The 19,232-nt window shown below is 40.1% G+C and overlaps 1 protein-coding gene across 1 annotated transcript; it reads left to right on the top strand.

Annotated features, from left to right (window-relative positions):
- The first annotated feature begins 3,613 nt into the window (after positions 1-3,613).
- On the top strand, positions 3,614-19,214 carry cald1b (caldesmon 1b). Its single transcript, XM_031857277.1, has 18 exons — positions 3,614-3,823; positions 4,208-4,309; positions 7,381-7,503; positions 7,815-8,091; positions 8,165-8,209; positions 8,292-8,462; positions 8,925-8,957; positions 9,426-9,461; positions 9,573-9,640; positions 9,739-9,985; positions 10,075-10,200; positions 11,248-11,291; positions 11,387-11,465; positions 12,346-12,477; positions 12,558-12,710; positions 14,344-14,415; positions 15,725-15,761; positions 17,321-19,214. Exons 2-18 carry the CDS (start codon positions 4,236-4,238, stop codon positions 17,335-17,337), a joined length of 1,734 nt encoding a protein of 577 aa, XP_031713137.1. The 5' UTR covers positions 3,614-3,823; positions 4,208-4,235; the 3' UTR covers positions 17,338-19,214.
- Positions 19,215-19,232: the final 18 nt, after the last annotated feature.

The raw sequence follows: 19,232 nt of genomic DNA, 5'->3' as shown, positions 1-19,232 counted from the left end.
ATATATATATATATATATATTTTACCAGCTGCAGCTGAAAAAAAAAGAAAGAAATCCACCCAAATTACATTGTGTTTGTGCACAAATTAAGTAAATGAGATGTGTGGTAAACATGGTAGTGAGTTTTAGATGTATTGGAAGGCATTATTTTGAACTTTTGACAGACCCAGGCTAGCTGTGACCCCTGGTTCCAGTCAGTATGCTAAGCTAAGCTAATTGCCTAATGGAGCTAGCGGCACAGTTAACTCACAGACAGGAGAGTAGTGACATCTTCTAATCAGACTCTTGAAAGTGAAAATGTGCAGCTTCCAATCAATCAATCAATTCATCTACTCCTTTTAAAAGCCACATTGTGTCATGGTGTCCTTTTGTATATGAGCTTCCAATTAAAACTTGCTCTGGGTGGCTAGCTGTGAAATACTGAAATGTAAATGTTGTATTTAGGCATTTGACAGAATGCACTCGGTTTACATTGCACGTCCGTGCCAGGCGATCTGATGTCGCCAGCAGGAAGCCAGACTTGTTTTCTTGTCACAGCCTTTCTCCTCTTGATTTGTTTCAAACATCAATATGAATATTCATGAGCAGTGTCTGGTGAGTGTTAGGGGAAGCACTTGGCCATCGGTATGCCAACGACGAGTTTCCAGTTGCATGAGAGCAGAGTGACCCTGCAGAGGTGTAAAGAAAGAAAAGTGCTCCATCTGAAGGGAGAGCTTACCCAGATGAGACGAATCAGTTACAGATGTATGAATAAGAAACTGTCCTGGGCACCCGTCATGTGGGAATGATTTGTGAACTTGATTCAGATTCATGACAGGAACACTATAATAACCTATAGCATGCTGCCGACATATAAATGAAAGGTTTACAAGGTTGAGAGTTTGGAGCTTTGAGGGACTGTTTCCGTGTCACAGGTATGTACAGGCAGAGAGTTCTCTCTAAATTAAAATGCCAATATGATTAGTGCTTTCATCTAAGGGGGGCTATGTCTTTACATTTGGTTTTATTTCTGTTTTAGAGCAGGAATAATTCACACCCCTCTAATCCATACAAATCACCTGTCTGGTGACTGATGGGACAGCTGTTATGTTGAAGTGAGTATCAGTGCTCAGTGTGTGTAGGTGTGTGTGTGTATGTGTGTGTGTGTCTCTGTGTGTGCATCCACATTTGTGAACAAAGTGGGGGCAGAAAGGTATTTGTGTAGCTGCCAGAGTGGTGAGTTTTTAAACTTTTAGAAATGCAGAACTTTGCCGGTCCAGCTGGACCCGGGCCAATGCAAACAGGCCTGGATTCCGACTCTAACATGTCTGCGAGCTGTTAGCCTGCAGGTCAGTCAGTCCTTGTTTGTTGCTCCATACAGTCCATAGTGCTTGGAGACAGACCAGCCTTTGTCAACCCCAGACCTTAATTGGTCCCATATAGGAACAGCTGTGAGGGAGTGATGGATAACAGTTTGTCTCGTGTTATATTGGGAGAGGAATTATGTCCCTTTGAATTGGGTTGAATGGAAAACAGAACTTTTTTCATGCAAAATGCTTTCATAAGAAATTTTACCTCACAGATGAGGTTCTTCATAATGACGATGCTGGTGCTAATGCTGGTCATCATGATTGCTTGTGTTTTATGTCACAAGGTGGACACAAGGTGCTCTCGACATGACCGTTGACTGATGTTGGCTCCGTGTTACTGTACATGAGAGTGGAGATCAAATACCTGGAATACCTCCTACCATCGCTGTGAGGGACACTTTGCGTAATGATGATAGATGTGGGGAGGAGGGGTGAAGGCTGTTTTGGACACCTGCATCTGGTGGTAATCCTGCAAGTATTTTGAAGCTGTAACATCACATTCAGTTATACTATATACAATTCTGATACGTAAGTAGGCAGAAATTCAATTCTGAAGAGAATATGAACTGGCAAATTTGATGTCTTAATGCTCTTCAAGGTGTTTTCATATTTTTGCCAAAAAAGAAACACTGGTGTTTCTTAATTCATCCCACAAATCAGCCCATCATCCCATATAAAAGAAGAATAACAGTCCAAGATCATGTAAGCAGCCACTGTATTGGATCTGTTGTGCTTTGAGCTAAACGCTAACTTCAGCATGCTTGCATGCCCACAGTGGCAATGCTAACATGCTGTTGTTTAGCAGGTATGTTTACCATGTACACCATCCTTGTATAGCACGTTAGCATGCTAACATTTGCTAATTAATACCAATACGCGGGAATACCAACAGTATAAGGATTGATCCAATTTCCAACGTGAGTGTCTGTACTAAATTTTGATCCATTTTTAAGTTGTTGAGATACATCAATCAAGCCAGTCTGTTTTTCACCAATAGTTTTTCAAGCTCCTCATTCATACAGATGTTTTAGACCAAAGCGACAAACACCTCTCCAAACCTGAGAAAATGTTTTGTCCACAAGTAAGCTATTTTGGGTTGCAATAAGTCCCTTACCAGTTTTCCAGGGAAGAGATGTGTAAAAGAGTGCCATTCCTTTCCAGGAAAGCTCTGACCTGTCTTGTTACCCATGTAGTGGATGTTTTAGAAAAGGCCTCTGTTTGTTAGCCTTCGTGACTGTCGGCCATTGTAAAAACTAAACTGATGACCGACTGCTCACTGTTGGTGGGCTACTCTTCAGACGATACAGATAACTAAACAAAGGGATGATGCTGACGTGGCCCTCTTTATGACACTGTATGTGTTACATAACTTCATCGGATCAAGAATGATAACGCTAGCTGTGCTTGGGAAATGTCCATCCTTCCATATCAAACAAGAATACAAGTCCGCCATGCATGCATTCTCGTCTTAATTCCCAGCATTCTTTCGTGTGTTGTTGTAGAAGAAGATGGATGCATGCTTTGCTTGTGAAGGAGGCAAGACATTTTCCTCATACCATAATGTTTTTGAGTGTGTGTGTGTGTGTGTGTGTGTGTGTGTGTGTGTGTGTGTGTGTGTGTGTGTGTGTTGGATGGAGGTCTGTTTCCTTCTACACTATCTTTGTCTTTTGTAGTTTGAGGGTAGAAGTGAAATCGTGATTTTTGTTCAACAACATAAATCCAAAAAGTGAATAGCGATGCTCTACAAGGTTAGTTTTCTTCGAGAAAACTTTGAGATGTAGACCAGTAATGGAACTAAACATGTAAATAGAAGTCAAAATAAATACATAATTTGTCTCACTGAGCATTCACCAGTACTGTTTGTCTGTTTGTTTGACACATATATATATATATATATATATATATATGGGTGTGAGCCAGATTTAATGAGAAAACATTAGAAATTGAGCAATTCAGACACACAAATCTTCAAGTAGTCTGGTTTAAAGGCAGACTTTGACACAATGTAGGAATCTGTATATGTGTTTTATTAGAAAAGCCAATCAAATGTTTTCACTCACTGGCTAGTGGTTTGGAGCGTTGACTGTATTGACAGGTTTATCGGTTGATGGATTTCACATCTGTTGGCAAACAAAGCTTCAGTACATCAGACAGAAAGAGAGACAACAGGATGAAACAAGAAAAAACCAAGCGGAACATTTTGAGAGAGTCTGAAGTCAGAGATCAGGGAGGGGGACGTGAGACAGAGGCAGAGAGAGCGAGGAGTCAGGTTGAGGAGGAGGAGGGAGGCAGAGAGAGAAAGAGAGGGGAGCAGAGAGGCAGGCTTTTGCCTTTTCTGGTAGTTGAAGTCGCTGAAAGAACAAGCAGGAATTCTTTGTGCTGCAGGGCTGAGATATAAACCAGACTGTAGAGGTTGATATATGAAGAGAGGTGAGACACGGCCGTCCATGGACTAAACTTCAGCTACTGCTACGGTATTGTAAACTAACAGTTTTCAAGTTCCTACTCATGTCATGAAGCTGGGTGGTCCCCTATACTTTGATGCGCTACTGATTTGGAGCTCATTTTTGAATTTTTTTTTAGCATGGTCTCTTCGTCGCAGTGAGGGTTTGTTATTTAGTATTAAAGCTTACAAGTTGAGAAATTAAAATGATGATGAAAATTTCATTCATCTTGTGGTTATAGGATCCCAATGTACTCCCAATGTGATCTCAAAATGCGCCACATACTGCAGTAATCAGAGGACTTTCTAAGCATGTGTTTCATCAAGTATCTAATCCAAGACAAAAACAATTGATGAGTGATTGATTGAACTGAATTCATTGCACGTGATCTGATATCGCATTTGTGTCTTTCAGTGAGAAAAGTGAGAACCTTTCGGGCATCATGGACGATGACTTTGACCGCCGCATGGAGCAGAGGAGGCAGAGGAGAGAGCAGATCCGCGTCGACACTGACAAGTGAGTGAACCATCTAAGAATATATAAACGGAAACACGCACACAGGCACACTTATATGGACATAAATACTTGTTGGAAAAAAAGTGAATGCATGGTAAAATGTGTACAAGGGCTATAAAAGGACATAGCATCTTAAATGAAAGCCTCATTAGTTTTATCAGTGTTTGAATGTCTGACTCACAACTCAAACCGGATACATTTTCAGCTTCAGTACACTATATTTGATCAGCAGGAGCTTTTATAAAGCACTTGTGCAGTCTGTGTTAAAGTTATTAGACACCAGCTCTTTACAGAGAAGTCCCATCTATACTGTGTAATACTGTGGATACTAGACTGGGCTGTGTTTTGTTGTTTTTGAACCTGTGCAGCTGTACAAACTTTACAATAGTGCAACAAAGCATTTTGGAGGTGTTGACGAGTTTCAAAATACTCAAGATTTTTCTCCTCTAATCTTGCAAAGTCTTGGAGACAGACGCTCAGTGGTCAAGGTTTTCTGTCTGCATTTGTGTGTCTGTCTTCGTGTTTTTTCACTTTTGCATGAGGGAGTGGTGAGTTCTGTGTCTTAACATGGAGCAGCAGGGCAGACAGGACTCGGGTTGTTGTCAAGCGATGACTGCTTAATGATCTCTCACTGCCTTTTTCGTTCATTAGGATGTCATTTGCCTGTGCTGTTGTTTGGATTAGTTTTGTCGCTCTCTGTCGTCTCCCTCCCTCTCTCTTTGTGATCAGATAAACATAAATCTCATAACATCAGAACAAAAGGAAAGTGTTGTAAACATTCAAGGGAAGTCAAACTGGAATGTCTTTAAAAGTTGCAGACAGAACAATTCAAGTAGTTGAGACACAGTTTGTATCACAATCTGAACAAACAAGCTCTTTTTGCTCAGGACAAGCAATACATGACCCAAGGTAAAGTGGAGAGTAATCAGCAGAATTGCTGACACCTGTAGCCATCATCTGCTTAATTACAAAGCAACTTAAAATAAGGATCAAACGTTGGGATGAATTTTGACTACTGGAGCCTGCAGACACTAAACTCTCAAGATTAATCACAGAGAAACATCGCTCAGCCACCAATTTCTTTGTTTTTAGACTTCAGATAAAAGACATAAAAACCATTTACAAATATAACTGTCATCTCCATCCCAAACCTCATTCATTAACTTGCTCTTGTAATCTTATTTAAGGTAGTATTGTTTGTGTAAGAACAGCCTGATATATGTTCTTCCTCTGTACCATAGACCTCCATTGTTTTAAAACCACATTAATGAGCCACATCATTGCACTGGGTGACATTTCCCTCCATTACAATGAACATGGCCACTGCGGTTTGTTTTAATCCAATCCCACATAAATGTGTATCAATCCACAGCTGAAAATAGACCCCAACACATGGTCTTTCTACTCCTGTTTGTCGCTTAACTACAGCAGAAAAACACCTTCAGTTGGAATGAATGGGCTTGTTACTATCACAGGCAGGTTGGAAAAGCGGGACGGACTAAGTTATTGTTGGTTTTGGTCTTTTCATTGGATTTGTTAGAAATATAGAACCTCAGTTTCATCTTAATTTGGCTATGACCACATAGTCAGATGTCCATACAATCAATCGCAGCGCAACTCATTATTTTCCTCCTGGTCAGAAGTCAGTTGCTGTCATATCAGATGTCCAGTCATCAGAGCCCCAGTGGAAAAAAGGCAATCCGAGCAAATGTTCTCACAGTCCTGCAGCCAGATTAGCCAGCGGTGCCAACCCAGCCTGCCCTCAGCTCCTCTCTGCAGCCCGAGGAAATGCTGCAGACGCTGGAATGTTTTGACTGCCTTTTCTATTTCAGCACGAGATAGCCTGCTCTCAACGCTTCAGACTGACAGTTTGATAGAGTTTTTTCATCTCCAGCTCTCATCATATATTCCCCCCATCTATCAAGTTTTAGGTCTCTCGTGTTGTTCGTCTGGAAATGTAACTGCAACATTTTTGACAGTACTCTCACAGCAGGCCAATAGCTTTAGGTGGAGAATTACCTAATTCAATCACTTCCTCAATGTTTTACCGGCAATGCCATACCAGGAAAACCTTTGCCTGAGGATTGGTTGGATTTCTACCTCGTTTCTGTTTTCTGTTTTGAAGGCAGAAAAGGACTCTGGTGGTTCCCATCACCTCTTCCTCTCACAACATCTGCAAATCATTGCGTTGCGGTTTCAGGAAGAGCAGAGGGAAATAATACCCATGCTCTATCAATGGGCCATTTCAAGCTCTCTCCGTGCCTCATAAAGCCTGGTAATGCTTGGAAAGATACAAGCTCGGCATGCTCCGAAAGTCTCCCTGTGGGTGTACTCACAGTTGGATGAAAGTCAATGGCAGGATGTGAGCGAGATGAGGAGGATTGAAAGACAATGGCAGGACTGTAAAGACTTTCATGTCTCATGTTGGTGATTTCGTCCTCATCTCTATCTCTTTATCTTCCTCTTTTTTTCACCCTTCTTCTTGTCAGCAATGTCTCTGTCTCTACTTAAATATGTTTCTTACATTAATGAATGTCAAAGGGGTTAATTCTTTGGCAAGCTCTTGATTTGTTCGATGAGACGTTTTGATCTCGGACACATGTACTGTGTGTTTCTTATTATTTCTTAGTCTGTTTTCCCTCACTCGTGGCATCTCCAATCTCCATCATATCTGTATAGCTTGTATCAGAGGTTCACAACCCGAGTGTCAGGGATCCTCAGATACATCTGTTTCACAAAATAATGAGTATATTTTGAAAAATTGATACTTTCATCTCCTCTGGGCTCCAAAAATCCTTCCAATTACTGAACTAATCACATCTCATGTCCACTTTGAGGTCATAACACAAGCAGATCATATTTCCAAGACATATTCCAACTAATTTCACAATATCTTTTAATAGCTGACGTTTACATGCTCAGATACAAACGTCGCAGATTTTCTGGTAATGTTAAAATATGTAATCATGCAGTTGCGTTTGCCTTTTCATATATTTGATATCAATTGTCTAATTTTGGAGTGAAAACACAAGGACATTAACATGTATTAAGCAACATGTGCGATATTCCAGGGAGGGTTATGCCAACGACGATGAGGAGGAAGCTCGGGAGCAAAGGAGACGTGCAAGGGAGGAGAGGAAGAAGATGAAGGACTCAGACGAGTCTGGAACCACTGATGTGATCGACACTAACAGGTAAAGGCCTCAGGTAGACAAAGAAGATTAGACACCAGGGGAAGTAAACACTTGTTTTTTTTAATCAGATGCGATCAAATGCATTTTGTTTTTACCCAAGTATTGAGATGAGAAGTTCATTCAGAGTGAGACTCTTTGGGACAAACATTCTCCAGCACAAGTATACTGTACATGTTTAATTCATCAGCTCTAGCCACAGAAAAAATCCAATCAGAGACTTATGTGGCTCTATCACAGTTGATTGGGCAAAACAATGGAAATTCGAAGATTCCACATTCATTTTTTTACAATTGGATTTCATGTGCTTACAGTGTGACGGAGACAACCGGTGCTGAAGGTGCAGATGATGACCAGGCCTTGTTGGAACGCTTGGCCAAGAGGGAGGAACGCCGCCAGAAGAGAATGAAGGAGGCCATGGAGAGACAAAAGGATTGTGACCAAACCGTCAGCACCACCAACGGCACAGACAGCGCTCCGGAAGAGGAAGAGGAGGAGAAGGAGGATGAGAAATCAGCCCAAGAGGATGTGGCAGACACTGATACTAACTCTATGAGAAAAGAGGAAGAGGACAAAAAGGAAGATGAGAAGGTAAAGTGAAGATTTGTAAATAGATTGTTTGGGCTGAGACGATTTTGTTGTTGCTTATGTTTTTTTTTCTCAGCAGGAATCTGTTGAGGAATCAAGAACAGCAAGCATAATAAATGAGGTATGGTCTCTTATCTTAACTCTCTGCCAACTTAATTATGTTGATTTACATGCATTAATTGACACAAAATGTTATTTTATAGGAGGAGATTGAGGAGAAGGCTGCCGCAACAGAAGTAGAGTTTGAGCGGCCTGATTTAGCAAAGAGCGATGCTGAAGAGGAGGCTGTTCCTGATGTTGACAAGGAGGAAGAAGAATGGAAGAGGAAAGAAGAAGAGGAAAGGCAGCATACAGAAAAGGAAGAAAAGCTGAGGATAGAGGAGGAAGAAAGGCAAAAAAGGGAAATGGAGAAAAAGCTCAAGAAAGAGGAAGAAGAAAAACAGCTAGAGGAGGAGGAGGAAAGGAAGAAGAGGGGGGAGGAAGAAAACCAACAAAAGGAAATGAAAGAGAGGCTGAGAAAAGAGGAAGAAGAAAAACAGAAAAAGGAAAAGGAGGAGAAAATGAAAAAAGAACAGGAGGAAAAGCAGAAAAGGGAGATAGAAGAGAGACAGCAGAAAGAGGAGGAGGACAAACGAAAAAAGGAGATGGCGCAAAAGAAGAAGAAAGAAGAGGAAGGAAAACGCCAAAAAGAGCTGGAAGAGAAGAAGAAAAAGGAGGAGGAAGATAAGCAGAAGAAGAAAGAGCTGGAAGAGAAGAAGAAGAAAGAAGAAGAGGAAAAGCGGAAAAAGGAGGCTGAAGAAAAGAAGAAAAAAGATGAAGAGGACAAGCGCAAAAAGAGAGAGATGGAAGAGAAGACAAAGAAAGAGGAGGTATTGATATGATTTATTGTATAGCAGCCACTTCAAAAACCTGGAAAAGTTCAATGAAATGATTAATGTTCCCGTCTGTAAAGTAACAGAATACAGACATTCATCATGTAAAAAAGTTGTTAATCCTTCAGATTAAATGACACTGGGGGACCGCCTCTGATCTATCCGGGCTTTGGTCTCGTGGTGCAGATATTTGCTGTATGATACGGTTTTGCGGCGTGGTCACACATCACTGAGCAGTCACAGCGTTTTGTTTGCCACATGGATGAAAGAGTTGGTGGCCTTGAGGATGTCACAGCATGTGTCCGCGTCCATTTACATCTGCGTTACATTCACTGCCCCGGCTTGGATTGAGCCAGTGTTTGATGTCTTTTTTGTGGGTTTTCTACATCATGCGTTTTGACTGAACCTGCTGTTTTTTTATTATTATTTTAATAATTTTCTTCCATTTCTTTCTTCCGTGTAAAGGAGGAAAAGCCCAAAAGATTTGGTTTCAAGGAAAAGGTAAAATGAACAAGTCATATAAAAGTATATTCTTTATATTTTCTTTTTAAATATCGAAGATGTGATTAGGAAGAGGCTTTGGTGGTTCAACGTTTTTACCTTTTTCGCCAGAATGAACCAGCCAAACACAACGGAGGGCTCTTTGAGAATAAACTTAAGAAAACAGAGAAGACTTCAAGGTAAAGTTATCATTTTCACCTCATCGGTATCTTTTTAGGAACACTTGAGTTTGTATACATGCGTATTGATCATTAAATAATTGTATGTTTGTGTGCAGAGACAATGTTCCCTCCAACAAGGCTGGTAGCGCGGAGCAACAAGAGGCCGAGCGTAAGCTGCAAGAGCTGAAGCGCCGGCGAAACGACGCGGAAAGCGAGGACTTTGAGAAGATGAAGCAGAAGCAGCAGGACGCAGAGGCCGAGCTGGAGGAGCTGAAGGGGAAGAGAGAGGAGAGGAGGAAGGTCATGGAGGAGGAGGAGAAGCAGAAGAAACAGCAGCTGGAGGAGAAGAAAGCCAAAGAACAGGTGAGGATGGATTTTACACTCATCATTGTACTTTGGCTTGATTTGGTTGGTGACTAAAGCGTGACAGCATATTGTGGTTTTCCTAACAGGAGGAGAGGAAGAGGATGAAGGAGGAGATAGAGAAAAGGAGGGCGGAAGCTGCAGAGAAGAAGAAACAGAAGGAGGATGAGTCTACAAAACCTGCTTTTACTATCAGTCCCAAAGGCTCCTCAAAGGTGAGTTGGAACAGAGTTTCAGAAATCTTGGAGTTATTCTAGACGGTTTCCCGCGCAACAAATAATATAAACAATTATGTGTCATTCGCCATGAACAAATTTAATTTTTCAATGATTTGAGCACCACAAAGAAAATCCCATTTACCGCCATTGCATTGGGGTTGAGGCAGAAAACAAAAAAAAAACACTATCTGCATGGCTAGCTACCTCTACAGGTAGAGTGAGAATTGTTAAATAACTTTAAATGATCCCAAACTGAAAAAAACAGCCACCCTATCAGAATGTTACGAGAAAATGCAGAAGCATACTGACCAACTACCAACACTGACACTTTGGGAAATACACTTATTCGCCTTCATGACGAGAGTTAGATGAGAAGATCAATATCACTCTCATAACACAATTTGGTATCCACCTTCTTATTAACTCTGAGAGAGAAAGTGTATTTCAAACTATTCCATTGAGTATTACCATCCAGCTTGTTTTCATAGTTTATATGTTTATATGTTTATAGGTGGTCATTTCATCCCATTTAATAGATCTGTTTGTATTCGTTATCTCCAGTTTTGAGACATGTTTTACAGTTTAATGTGGTTGATTGTTTTGCTGTTCCCATTTCAAGTTCTCTGATATTACCCGTATGTTGTTATTTGATAATAATAAAAAAAGATGGGATCTGGCATCTGTGCTGTTCTCAAATATGGCTGTTTTTGTACAAGACCATGACTGGGTAATTTTCTGGAGTATTTTTGGAGGAATGTTGAGAATTGTGTGTGCGCATACACAGGAGGTATAATTCATTTTGAACAGCAGCACTCAGTGTGGTGTGTGTGTGTGTGTGTGTGTGTGTGTGTGTGCTGGCAGCCAACTCTCCAGTTCAATCACTCAGGCACCAAGAACAGAGAGAACTTCCCAGGGACGGACTGGTCTGCTTCTCAGTGAGGTTGTCTTGGAGACAGGACAGGACAGCTTGACCATGTCCGTATTTATTTGTGCAAGTCAACCACAGACTGTTTATTAACCTAAAATATGCTTTTTTTTGTACAGATCGGGGCGAAGGCAGAATTCCTGAGCAAATCAGCCCAGAAAAGGTGAACCATAAAACATATTTTACAGTGACTAAAAAATAAATCAATAAACACTCTTAAATTGGTGAGCAGAACTAATGTGTTGTTCATCCACACAGCACCGCAGCCAGAGTGTCTCACACTCCAATTGTCTCCAAGATAGGCAACAGAATGGAACAGTACACCTCTGCCATCCAGGTGAGACTCATTATACATTATCCTTAGTCATGGTGGTAATCAAGGACTCAAATCCTTTAATTAAGTAAAAGTACAAATACAACAATGTAAAAATACTCCATTACACTGAAAGTCCTGAATTAAAATCCCACTAAAGTCAAAGTACAGAAGTATTATCAAAAGTAAAAGTACTTATTTGGAAGAACAGGGCAAGAGATATGTTTTACAGTACATTATTATACTTTTGATGAGTCAATGTGAAAGTAACATTTTAGTGCTGTAGCTTGTCGAGGTAGAGTTGGTTTTAGATAAATGTGAAAGGGCCTTGAGATGATTAATGAGGTTTGGAAAAAAGAAGAAAAAAAACATTTCTAATCATTTGACTCGATCTTTTTCTTTTTTTGTTAGACATTAAATAATTGAATCTCTTTGTGCCTTTGAACACTTATTTAAATGACATATTCTGAGAAGTCTAGAGAGGAAATCTGTCTATGGGTTGGTGTCAGCTCCACCAAAGACAGATTTCCTCTCTAAACTTCTCAGAATATGTCATTTAAATAAGTGTTCAGAGGCTCAAAGAGATTAAACAATACAAGAGGCCCAAATCAGACGCAGCGTTTTTTTTGGTCTTTCAATGCATTTGTATTTTAGCAGCTTATTCTAGGTTTTACTGTTAAATCTTAAATCGTAAAGTAACTATAGCTGTAAAAGTTGTGGAGAAAAATGTCAATATTTGCTTCTGAAATGTAGTGGAGTAGAAGTATAAAGTAACACAAAATGGAAGAACAAATTCTGCCACATTTTACTTAATTAAAATGTACATTTCACCAGTGATCCTCAGTCAATGTAGCTCTGTTTTTGTGCATGTAGAAGCAGTTAAATCCATCCTCTATGTCCACAGGGAAACAAGGACGTCAAATCCCCAAAGTCTCCGATGGCAGATATTCCTACAGGAGGTGCACGCAGCATCAAGAGCATGTGGGAGAAAGGCAACGTCGGCAGCCCCTCTGATAGTCCAACGCCTGTCAACAAGGTGAGGGGAAAGCAACCAAGAGGGGAGGTTAGAGAGATTAAATAATGATTTGAGTATTTGAGATGTCTCTCTTTATCCAGGATGTAGCTGGTATCAAAGGAGGCGTGGCAGGACGTGTGAACAGTTGGATGGCAAAGCCTCCAGAGGCGGAGAAGACGGCAGCACCTGCACCAGCACCTGCACCAGCACCTGCACCTGCAGCAGCAGCATCACCAGCAACAGCAAAGCCAGCAGTAAGCCCTGATAAATCCTTGTCTTGATTGCACACGTACACACCAGTGTAAACTAGACACCAGTGTCAAGTAATCCCAATGATCCCTTAATATTCTGCACACGCTTATGTGCTCATTTGCACATCAACATGCTGGTCTTTTGTTGGCGGCAGCCTTTATATATCGGAGCACCGAAGGCTGGGAACTGTTCCTGCCTGGAGTGTAGTGACACCACATGGACAGTTTACGTCACAACATCTGCTGCCAAAGTCTTTTATTCTAAAAAGGTCTTTTATTCTCTACATGATGTGAATATGTATTACGTTTTTAATATGTATTTGTAGTCTAAACCTTTGGGAAATCATTAGATGTAAGAAGAATATTACTGTCATTTGATTGGACAAAAGTCCAACCACAAAGCACGGAGCAGCAGCATTTATGTGTCAGGTGGCTGAATTCCAACATGCCCAACACGCACAACCGTTTCTGCACCCCTCCATACATCAATCACTTTGGCCTCTGTGGGTATTTAAAGATTATATTACAGCCCATAAAACTCATATACTGTACAGTACCTTTAAATAGTCATCTGTGCTATTGGACTCATTTTTTTAAATATAAATTTCACTCCATACTTAAAGTCTCCTTCAGACAAGGGTAAATGGTCATATCCCTTCACATTTGTCTCACACGGAGACATTATTTTCCTATTTGACACCGCTGACAAAACACCCTAACAAGTAAACAAATTAAATGATTCATTTGGTTGACTTATTATCATTCGGCGTCAAAAAATAGATGAGGACACTTAACTGTGTACTGTACTCGGTGAACACCAAGTCCTTTTCTTAAAGTAGGACACCAGCTGCTAGTCTTGCCAGGTCTTCTTGAGACATTACACAATGTCCACATGCAGTAGCATTGCTGGATGATGTGTGACATTGTTCTAACGGGAAATTTACGAGCGAGATATCTTTAGTGTCAAACGTCTTGGCCGGCAAAGGGAGTGGTTGTAAACTTAGTGTCAATTATTTGGCCTCCCCCTAATGGGATGAAGCTGCACCGCAAAAACATGTCTAATGTCTGTATTATCTTTTGTATGTTTACTGTGTTGTTTAATGCTCTTCTGCCTTCCTTTCCTCCTTCCAATTGCACTCATTTTCTCAGCTTTCCTCACTTCTCCTGCTGTTCTTTGCCTACTCTTCTTCAAACTGGTAAAGGCGCCATTTTGCATTTCACACTAACTACCACTAATAGTCAGAATCATAATAGATACTAAACTAACAACTAAATTGCATAAGGCCAGTGATGGAAAGTAATTAAGAACATATACTCAAGGATTGTACTAGTATAGTTTTGAGGTACTTGACTTGAGTATTTTCATTTGATGCTATTTTATACTTCTACTCCACTACATTTCAGAAAGAAACTCCACTACATATATTTGACAGCTTTAGTTACTTGTGACATTGCAGATTCAGATTATTAATACAAAAAAATCAACGAATACATTCTTATGCACTATTATACATTAGGCTACAGAGCAGTATATAAAGTAGTTAGAATTAACCCCCGGTACTTTTGCTTCTGTAAAAGTACTTCCTTCACCATTGCATCAGACTAATGGGGTCATGGTTGATCTTGATTTTGACAGGATGTGAAACCAGGTGACATCGGTAACAAACGTGGCATGTGGGAAACCAAGAAGAGCTCTGCACCTGCCAAGGTAAGACACACACACACCTTTACTGTGAAGGAGGGGAGATGCTACTGTTTAAAGGCTCTATGGTGATATGGTCCTGTTTGTTTGTTTCATTCAGTCTACCTAATGGTGAAAGAGGTAATTTGCAAATCTGTGGTTGCAACACTCAATGTACGTTCCACCGACACGGAGTGATTGATCTTTGTGGTGTTTACACTGTTTTCATGGCGTTTCTCAATATGCATATGATTGGGATCAGAGTTGCCGGATTGGCAGTATCCGCCCATTTGGACTACTTTTTCTGAAACTTTGCAAGTAAAATTGTTTTTTGGTGGCTTGTGAAAATTGTTGCTTCTGTTTGTACCATCTGGGCAATTTTCTACCAACAAAAAAGTTGAGTTCAGTCAGCTTTGTGTGCAACAAGACATAAAAGGCAAGTTAGGCCGTATGCAGATGACACCATTTTAAATTCATTATGTACTTTTACTTTTTCATGGTAATCTAATTGTGACAATTCAGTACTTTATGTTAAAATAATTCAGTACTGTATATTATAATAATCCCACCCTAATATTGTCATACAGTCCCTAACTCATTAGTCAGTATACGAGCATTATCTCATGTTAAAAGTAGGATGCATTTTGATTTAAAAACTCTCTAAGTTGCCTGGACTGAGGGGAAATTACTGATTTTGATTCACTGAAGGAGATGGCAGCCATCGGTGTGGATTCCTGCATTTCCCTTCCTACCTCCTCTTAGACACACAGACCTTAATAAACGCAACATCATGTGTATGCTGTCAATAGTTCCCACGTTGGGTTGGAGGACATTAATAGTAATCCCTGGCTCTGATGTGGTTTTCCATTTGGAACATGGATTATTTCACACATGAGTGTGATCTGCTGTTAAAGGATATTTTGGCTGCACTGTGCACAGCTTTAGGATATTATGATTGACAGCATGTGGGTGTGGAGTGCTTTAAAAAGACAAGAAAGTTTTGGAGAGTATACTACTGTATCTGTGGGAATGTTCATCCATCTTTATGAGTACATGTTTACATAGTATGCTATATATTTATCATTTATCCCCCCTCTCTTGGTCTAAGAGATATCCATGGATGAAACAAAGCGTACTATGTGATTTAACATATTAGGATCTACATTAGCTCCAAATGAAGCGAAAACTGTAAATCACAGAATAAATTGAGGAATTGTTTCAACATTATCAGCTGATCACATTAGGCAGTACTAAAGATGTGGTTTACAGTCTTTTGTTGACTTTCTTTCTTCCCTATCTCTTTAATTTTTGTTTCTTTGTTCGTTTTTGTTTACAGGTGGCAGTCGGAGGCAAGAGCAAGTTTGTCACTAATAGTAAGTTTCTTAGTCACTGAAAATAGTGGTTGAATTTACTCAATGACTGGATTTGAGAATTTTCAATTTGATTCTATTTTAAACTTCTACTTCACGACATATCAGCAGAAAGTATTGCAACACAGCTACAGTTTATCTTGTTGGTAGTACTATAATCTAAAGTGTGACCAGCTACAACATTAAAAGGCTGCACATGTTAAAGCATCAGTGATAATAACATATTGTAGTATAATGATATAACACTGAAAGGTCTTACTTTAAAGAAATAGTTTGACATTAGATGAGAAGATGAGAGGGGAAATACCACTCCTTTAGCTGAGATTGGTATCAATCTTCTCATTCAACTCTCAGCAAGAAAGCAAATAAGCATATTCTGAAAATGTCAAACTTAAGCAAACGTTAGCTTTTAGTTCATTTTGCTGAGGATACTTAACTCACGTAACATTTTGGAGGACTTTATGAAGTATTTTTATATTGGGGTATGTGTACTTTTGCTTAATTAAACTAAAGGACTAAATGTGCACATACTACATGTTAAACCAGGGTTTATGTAGATCAGCCCTGGAGGAAACAGAGTTGTCTCTGTCCTTCACATCATTTCATGGATGAGGTGGGGGGAAGCTCATGACTGATTTATACCCCTCTGTGGACTCAACCACTAAAGTGCAACCCACCTGCCTTCCTTTGTGCCAGAATAGCTGCTCATTGTAAATCAAATCTGCTGTTGCAGATTGTTGGGCGCAGACCCAGCTCTGCGACACTGTGGTCTATATTTAAGAAAAACCTTCACCCTGACCATGTGTCAAAGAACCTTCCAGACTCCTGGGATGGCTGTCGTGTCTTTGCAGTGCACTGGTCACCCGCTGCCACCTGGGCTGTCCAATGCCACGGTGTTGGTGAGGTGTTAGACATACCAGAGTGCAGCTGCTTGATTTTCACATTAAAACTGACTGCTGGGGAGGATTACTAACCGTTTAAGCAGCAAATCAGGCTATATCACTGGGCTTATTCACCTAACATGTGTCCATGCAGTCTGCAGGTTTAATTGTGCATTAATCATGAAAAAATACATTAAACATCCGCTGATGTTAGCAGAATAAAGATGTCTGTCTTCTTCGTGATCAAAAGTCTCATTTCTTCAGACATCAAGCCCCTGAATGTTGAGTCAGATCGCAAACAATAGGAATGGAAAAGTGTTTGTCGAGTGTCAGCTCCGACCCTAAATAGCGATCCTTGTTTATAACCTCCCCACTTCTTCATCAGAAATAGACCGCTGAGGAATGAAGTAAAGGGCAAATGACAAAGTTACAGCTTTCACTCACGCAATGAAGTGTCCTGGCTTTGACTGCAGGGTATGTTTCAGCAATAGTGGAACTGACTCTGATATACAAACACAAATGCATAGAGAAGTATGGATGTAAAAGCATTGATTAACAGCCCTGAAAGAATTCTCGTTTGTCACCTAATAAACTCGGAGAAGTTATGGATGTTTTAAATGCAACATTGACATGTGCATATACAGTATATCTCTAAAGTCTGTCTCTCTCTCTCTCTATTAGCAGGCGTAAGACCCTAAACATTGACATCCCCATTTAAATCAAGTCTCACCTGACCAAACACAAAGCTCTGCGACTGTACGTGCATCTATTTCCCTTCAATGTTCCTGTTTTTCGCATGAAGTTCACACCCGAGTGAGGAAAAGACGAGGGACCAGGATGAGTGACTCCAGGATCAAAGTCTTCTTTTTATTTAATGCTTTATTGGTAATAGATTGTGTAATATACATCTTTTTAATCAAGGTTACACATTTCAGATGGCTGTCAGGATGCTTAAATGTTCTATTGCTTTGAAGCCACACTGACATGTCTGCTCCTCTTGTATTTCCATATAGCTTCAACCTAACTACAAGCATTTGTGTTTTATTGTCGTACACACTCGTACACACTCACTGCTTTTTGGGATGATAATCACTATTTTGACTCCATGTGATAACCAAGGTTGTTTAATGTCCATCTCACCGCCTGCATTTTAATTGTTAGCGTAAACTGCCATTAAGCTGAATGTTGGCTGATTAGCCTGTACATAGTTGAGTAATTTCATAAGTACCCTTTTATAATTAAGCCCCCTTTATGAAGGGGTTATAGATAGTAACTAATGACCTCATTAATGGTTAACAAGTCATCAATGAGTGCAGATTTTGGGGGTTGCCAGGTTGTGAAAAATCCCTTTGTGAAGTTGTAACTAATGCAACACTAACTTTGTGGCTCGAGGGATGGAAATATCTGTTGGTCTACCTCTTTGGTCCAGACCGAAATATCTCAACCATTGGATGCATTTCCACATAGTTTGGTACAAACATTCATGGTGCCCAGAGGATGAATCCTAATGACTTCCTCCTTACTTTCCAACTTTGCAACTATGGATGAATTGGCTCAATGATCCCCAAATGATGGAGCCCTCTGACTTTAGTGATCCTGTGACTTTTCCAGCAGCGTCCACTGGATTTTGAGTAAAATGTCTTGACAGTAATTGAATGGATTGTCATAGCATTTGGTACACACATTCATGTTTACCTCAGGATGAATTGCAAAGTATTTCGATGATCCCCCAACATTTCATTGAGCGCCATCATCAGCTCAGAATTGTGTTTCGTGTTAAAAAGCAAATATTAACTTTCACAATTCCAAGCTGGATGGATTATTGTAAAAAAAAAAAATAATTATGAATGGCTTATTAGCATTTATAACTGCAGACTTCATGGCTTATTAGAAGCCATTAGTAACAAAGTTTATAAACCCCATATAAAGGGTGCCGTATAATAATGTGGCACATTCTGCAGGACTGCAGCCAGAGAGACACAGTGTGCAAGCAGCTCAATGCTTCAACAACACGTGGGTATGTTACCTATTTGGCTTTTGTTAACTGTGGTGGATTAAAAATCATATTATTATGCAATATAAGCACAAATAAAGACTATAAATACGCGTGTAAGCGAGTACTGTAACAACTATTCAGTAACCAAATGCAATTCTACACAGGCAGGCAGTGATATCATCAGTTTACATGCCAGTAAGTTTAATTGCACTGCAGCTGCAGTGATGAAGGTGTATAAGGCAATGGCAAAATGCACTCAGTTTTAAATTTAAATTGTTCCCGGTGTTCCTGTCAACAGGAAACATGAGTTGCATGGTCCTGCCAAATTGTATTGGAGTCTTTCAGATGTGGATTGCTTCGTTTGAATGTTTGAAGTTATTGTTTGTACCTGCTTCAGCAATAAATAAAAAAGTAAAAAAGGTGTTATAGTTCTGTTGCTTTGCTTTTTCAGCTACTGGGAGGAAATGTTGCTTCATGTGCCTCCTAACCACTTGTGAAGTTATAGAGTGTTGAAATGTGAGGGGCTGTTGAAAGCTTGAATGGATAAATTACATTTTACCAGGACGGGAATGTACCTGTAGAATGTGTGTGTGTGTG

This window comes from Anarrhichthys ocellatus, unplaced genomic scaffold (genome assembly GCF_004355925.1).
Source record: "Anarrhichthys ocellatus isolate YVR2014 unplaced genomic scaffold, GSC_Weel_1.0 scaffold2, whole genome shotgun sequence".
Lineage (NCBI taxonomy): Eukaryota > Metazoa > Chordata > Actinopteri > Perciformes > Anarhichadidae > Anarrhichthys > Anarrhichthys ocellatus.
The sequence above is the reverse complement of the archived record's forward strand: the minus strand, read 5'-3'. Positions and strand labels throughout refer to the sequence as shown.

Bases quoted from the DNA above. Each gene is read 5' to 3' on its own strand.
- cald1b (XM_031857277.1), top strand. From the start codon at position 4,236: ATGGACGATGACTTTGACCGCCGCATGGAGCAGAGGAGGCAGAGGAGA. The intron at 9,641-9,738 runs GTAAAGTTATCA...GTTTGTGTGCAG, and splicing joins AAAACAGAGAAGACTTCAAG to AGACAATGTTCCCTCCAACA. The intron at 14,416-15,724 runs GTAAGACACACA...TTTTGTTTACAG, and splicing joins AGAGCTCTGCACCTGCCAAG to GTGGCAGTCGGAGGCAAGAG.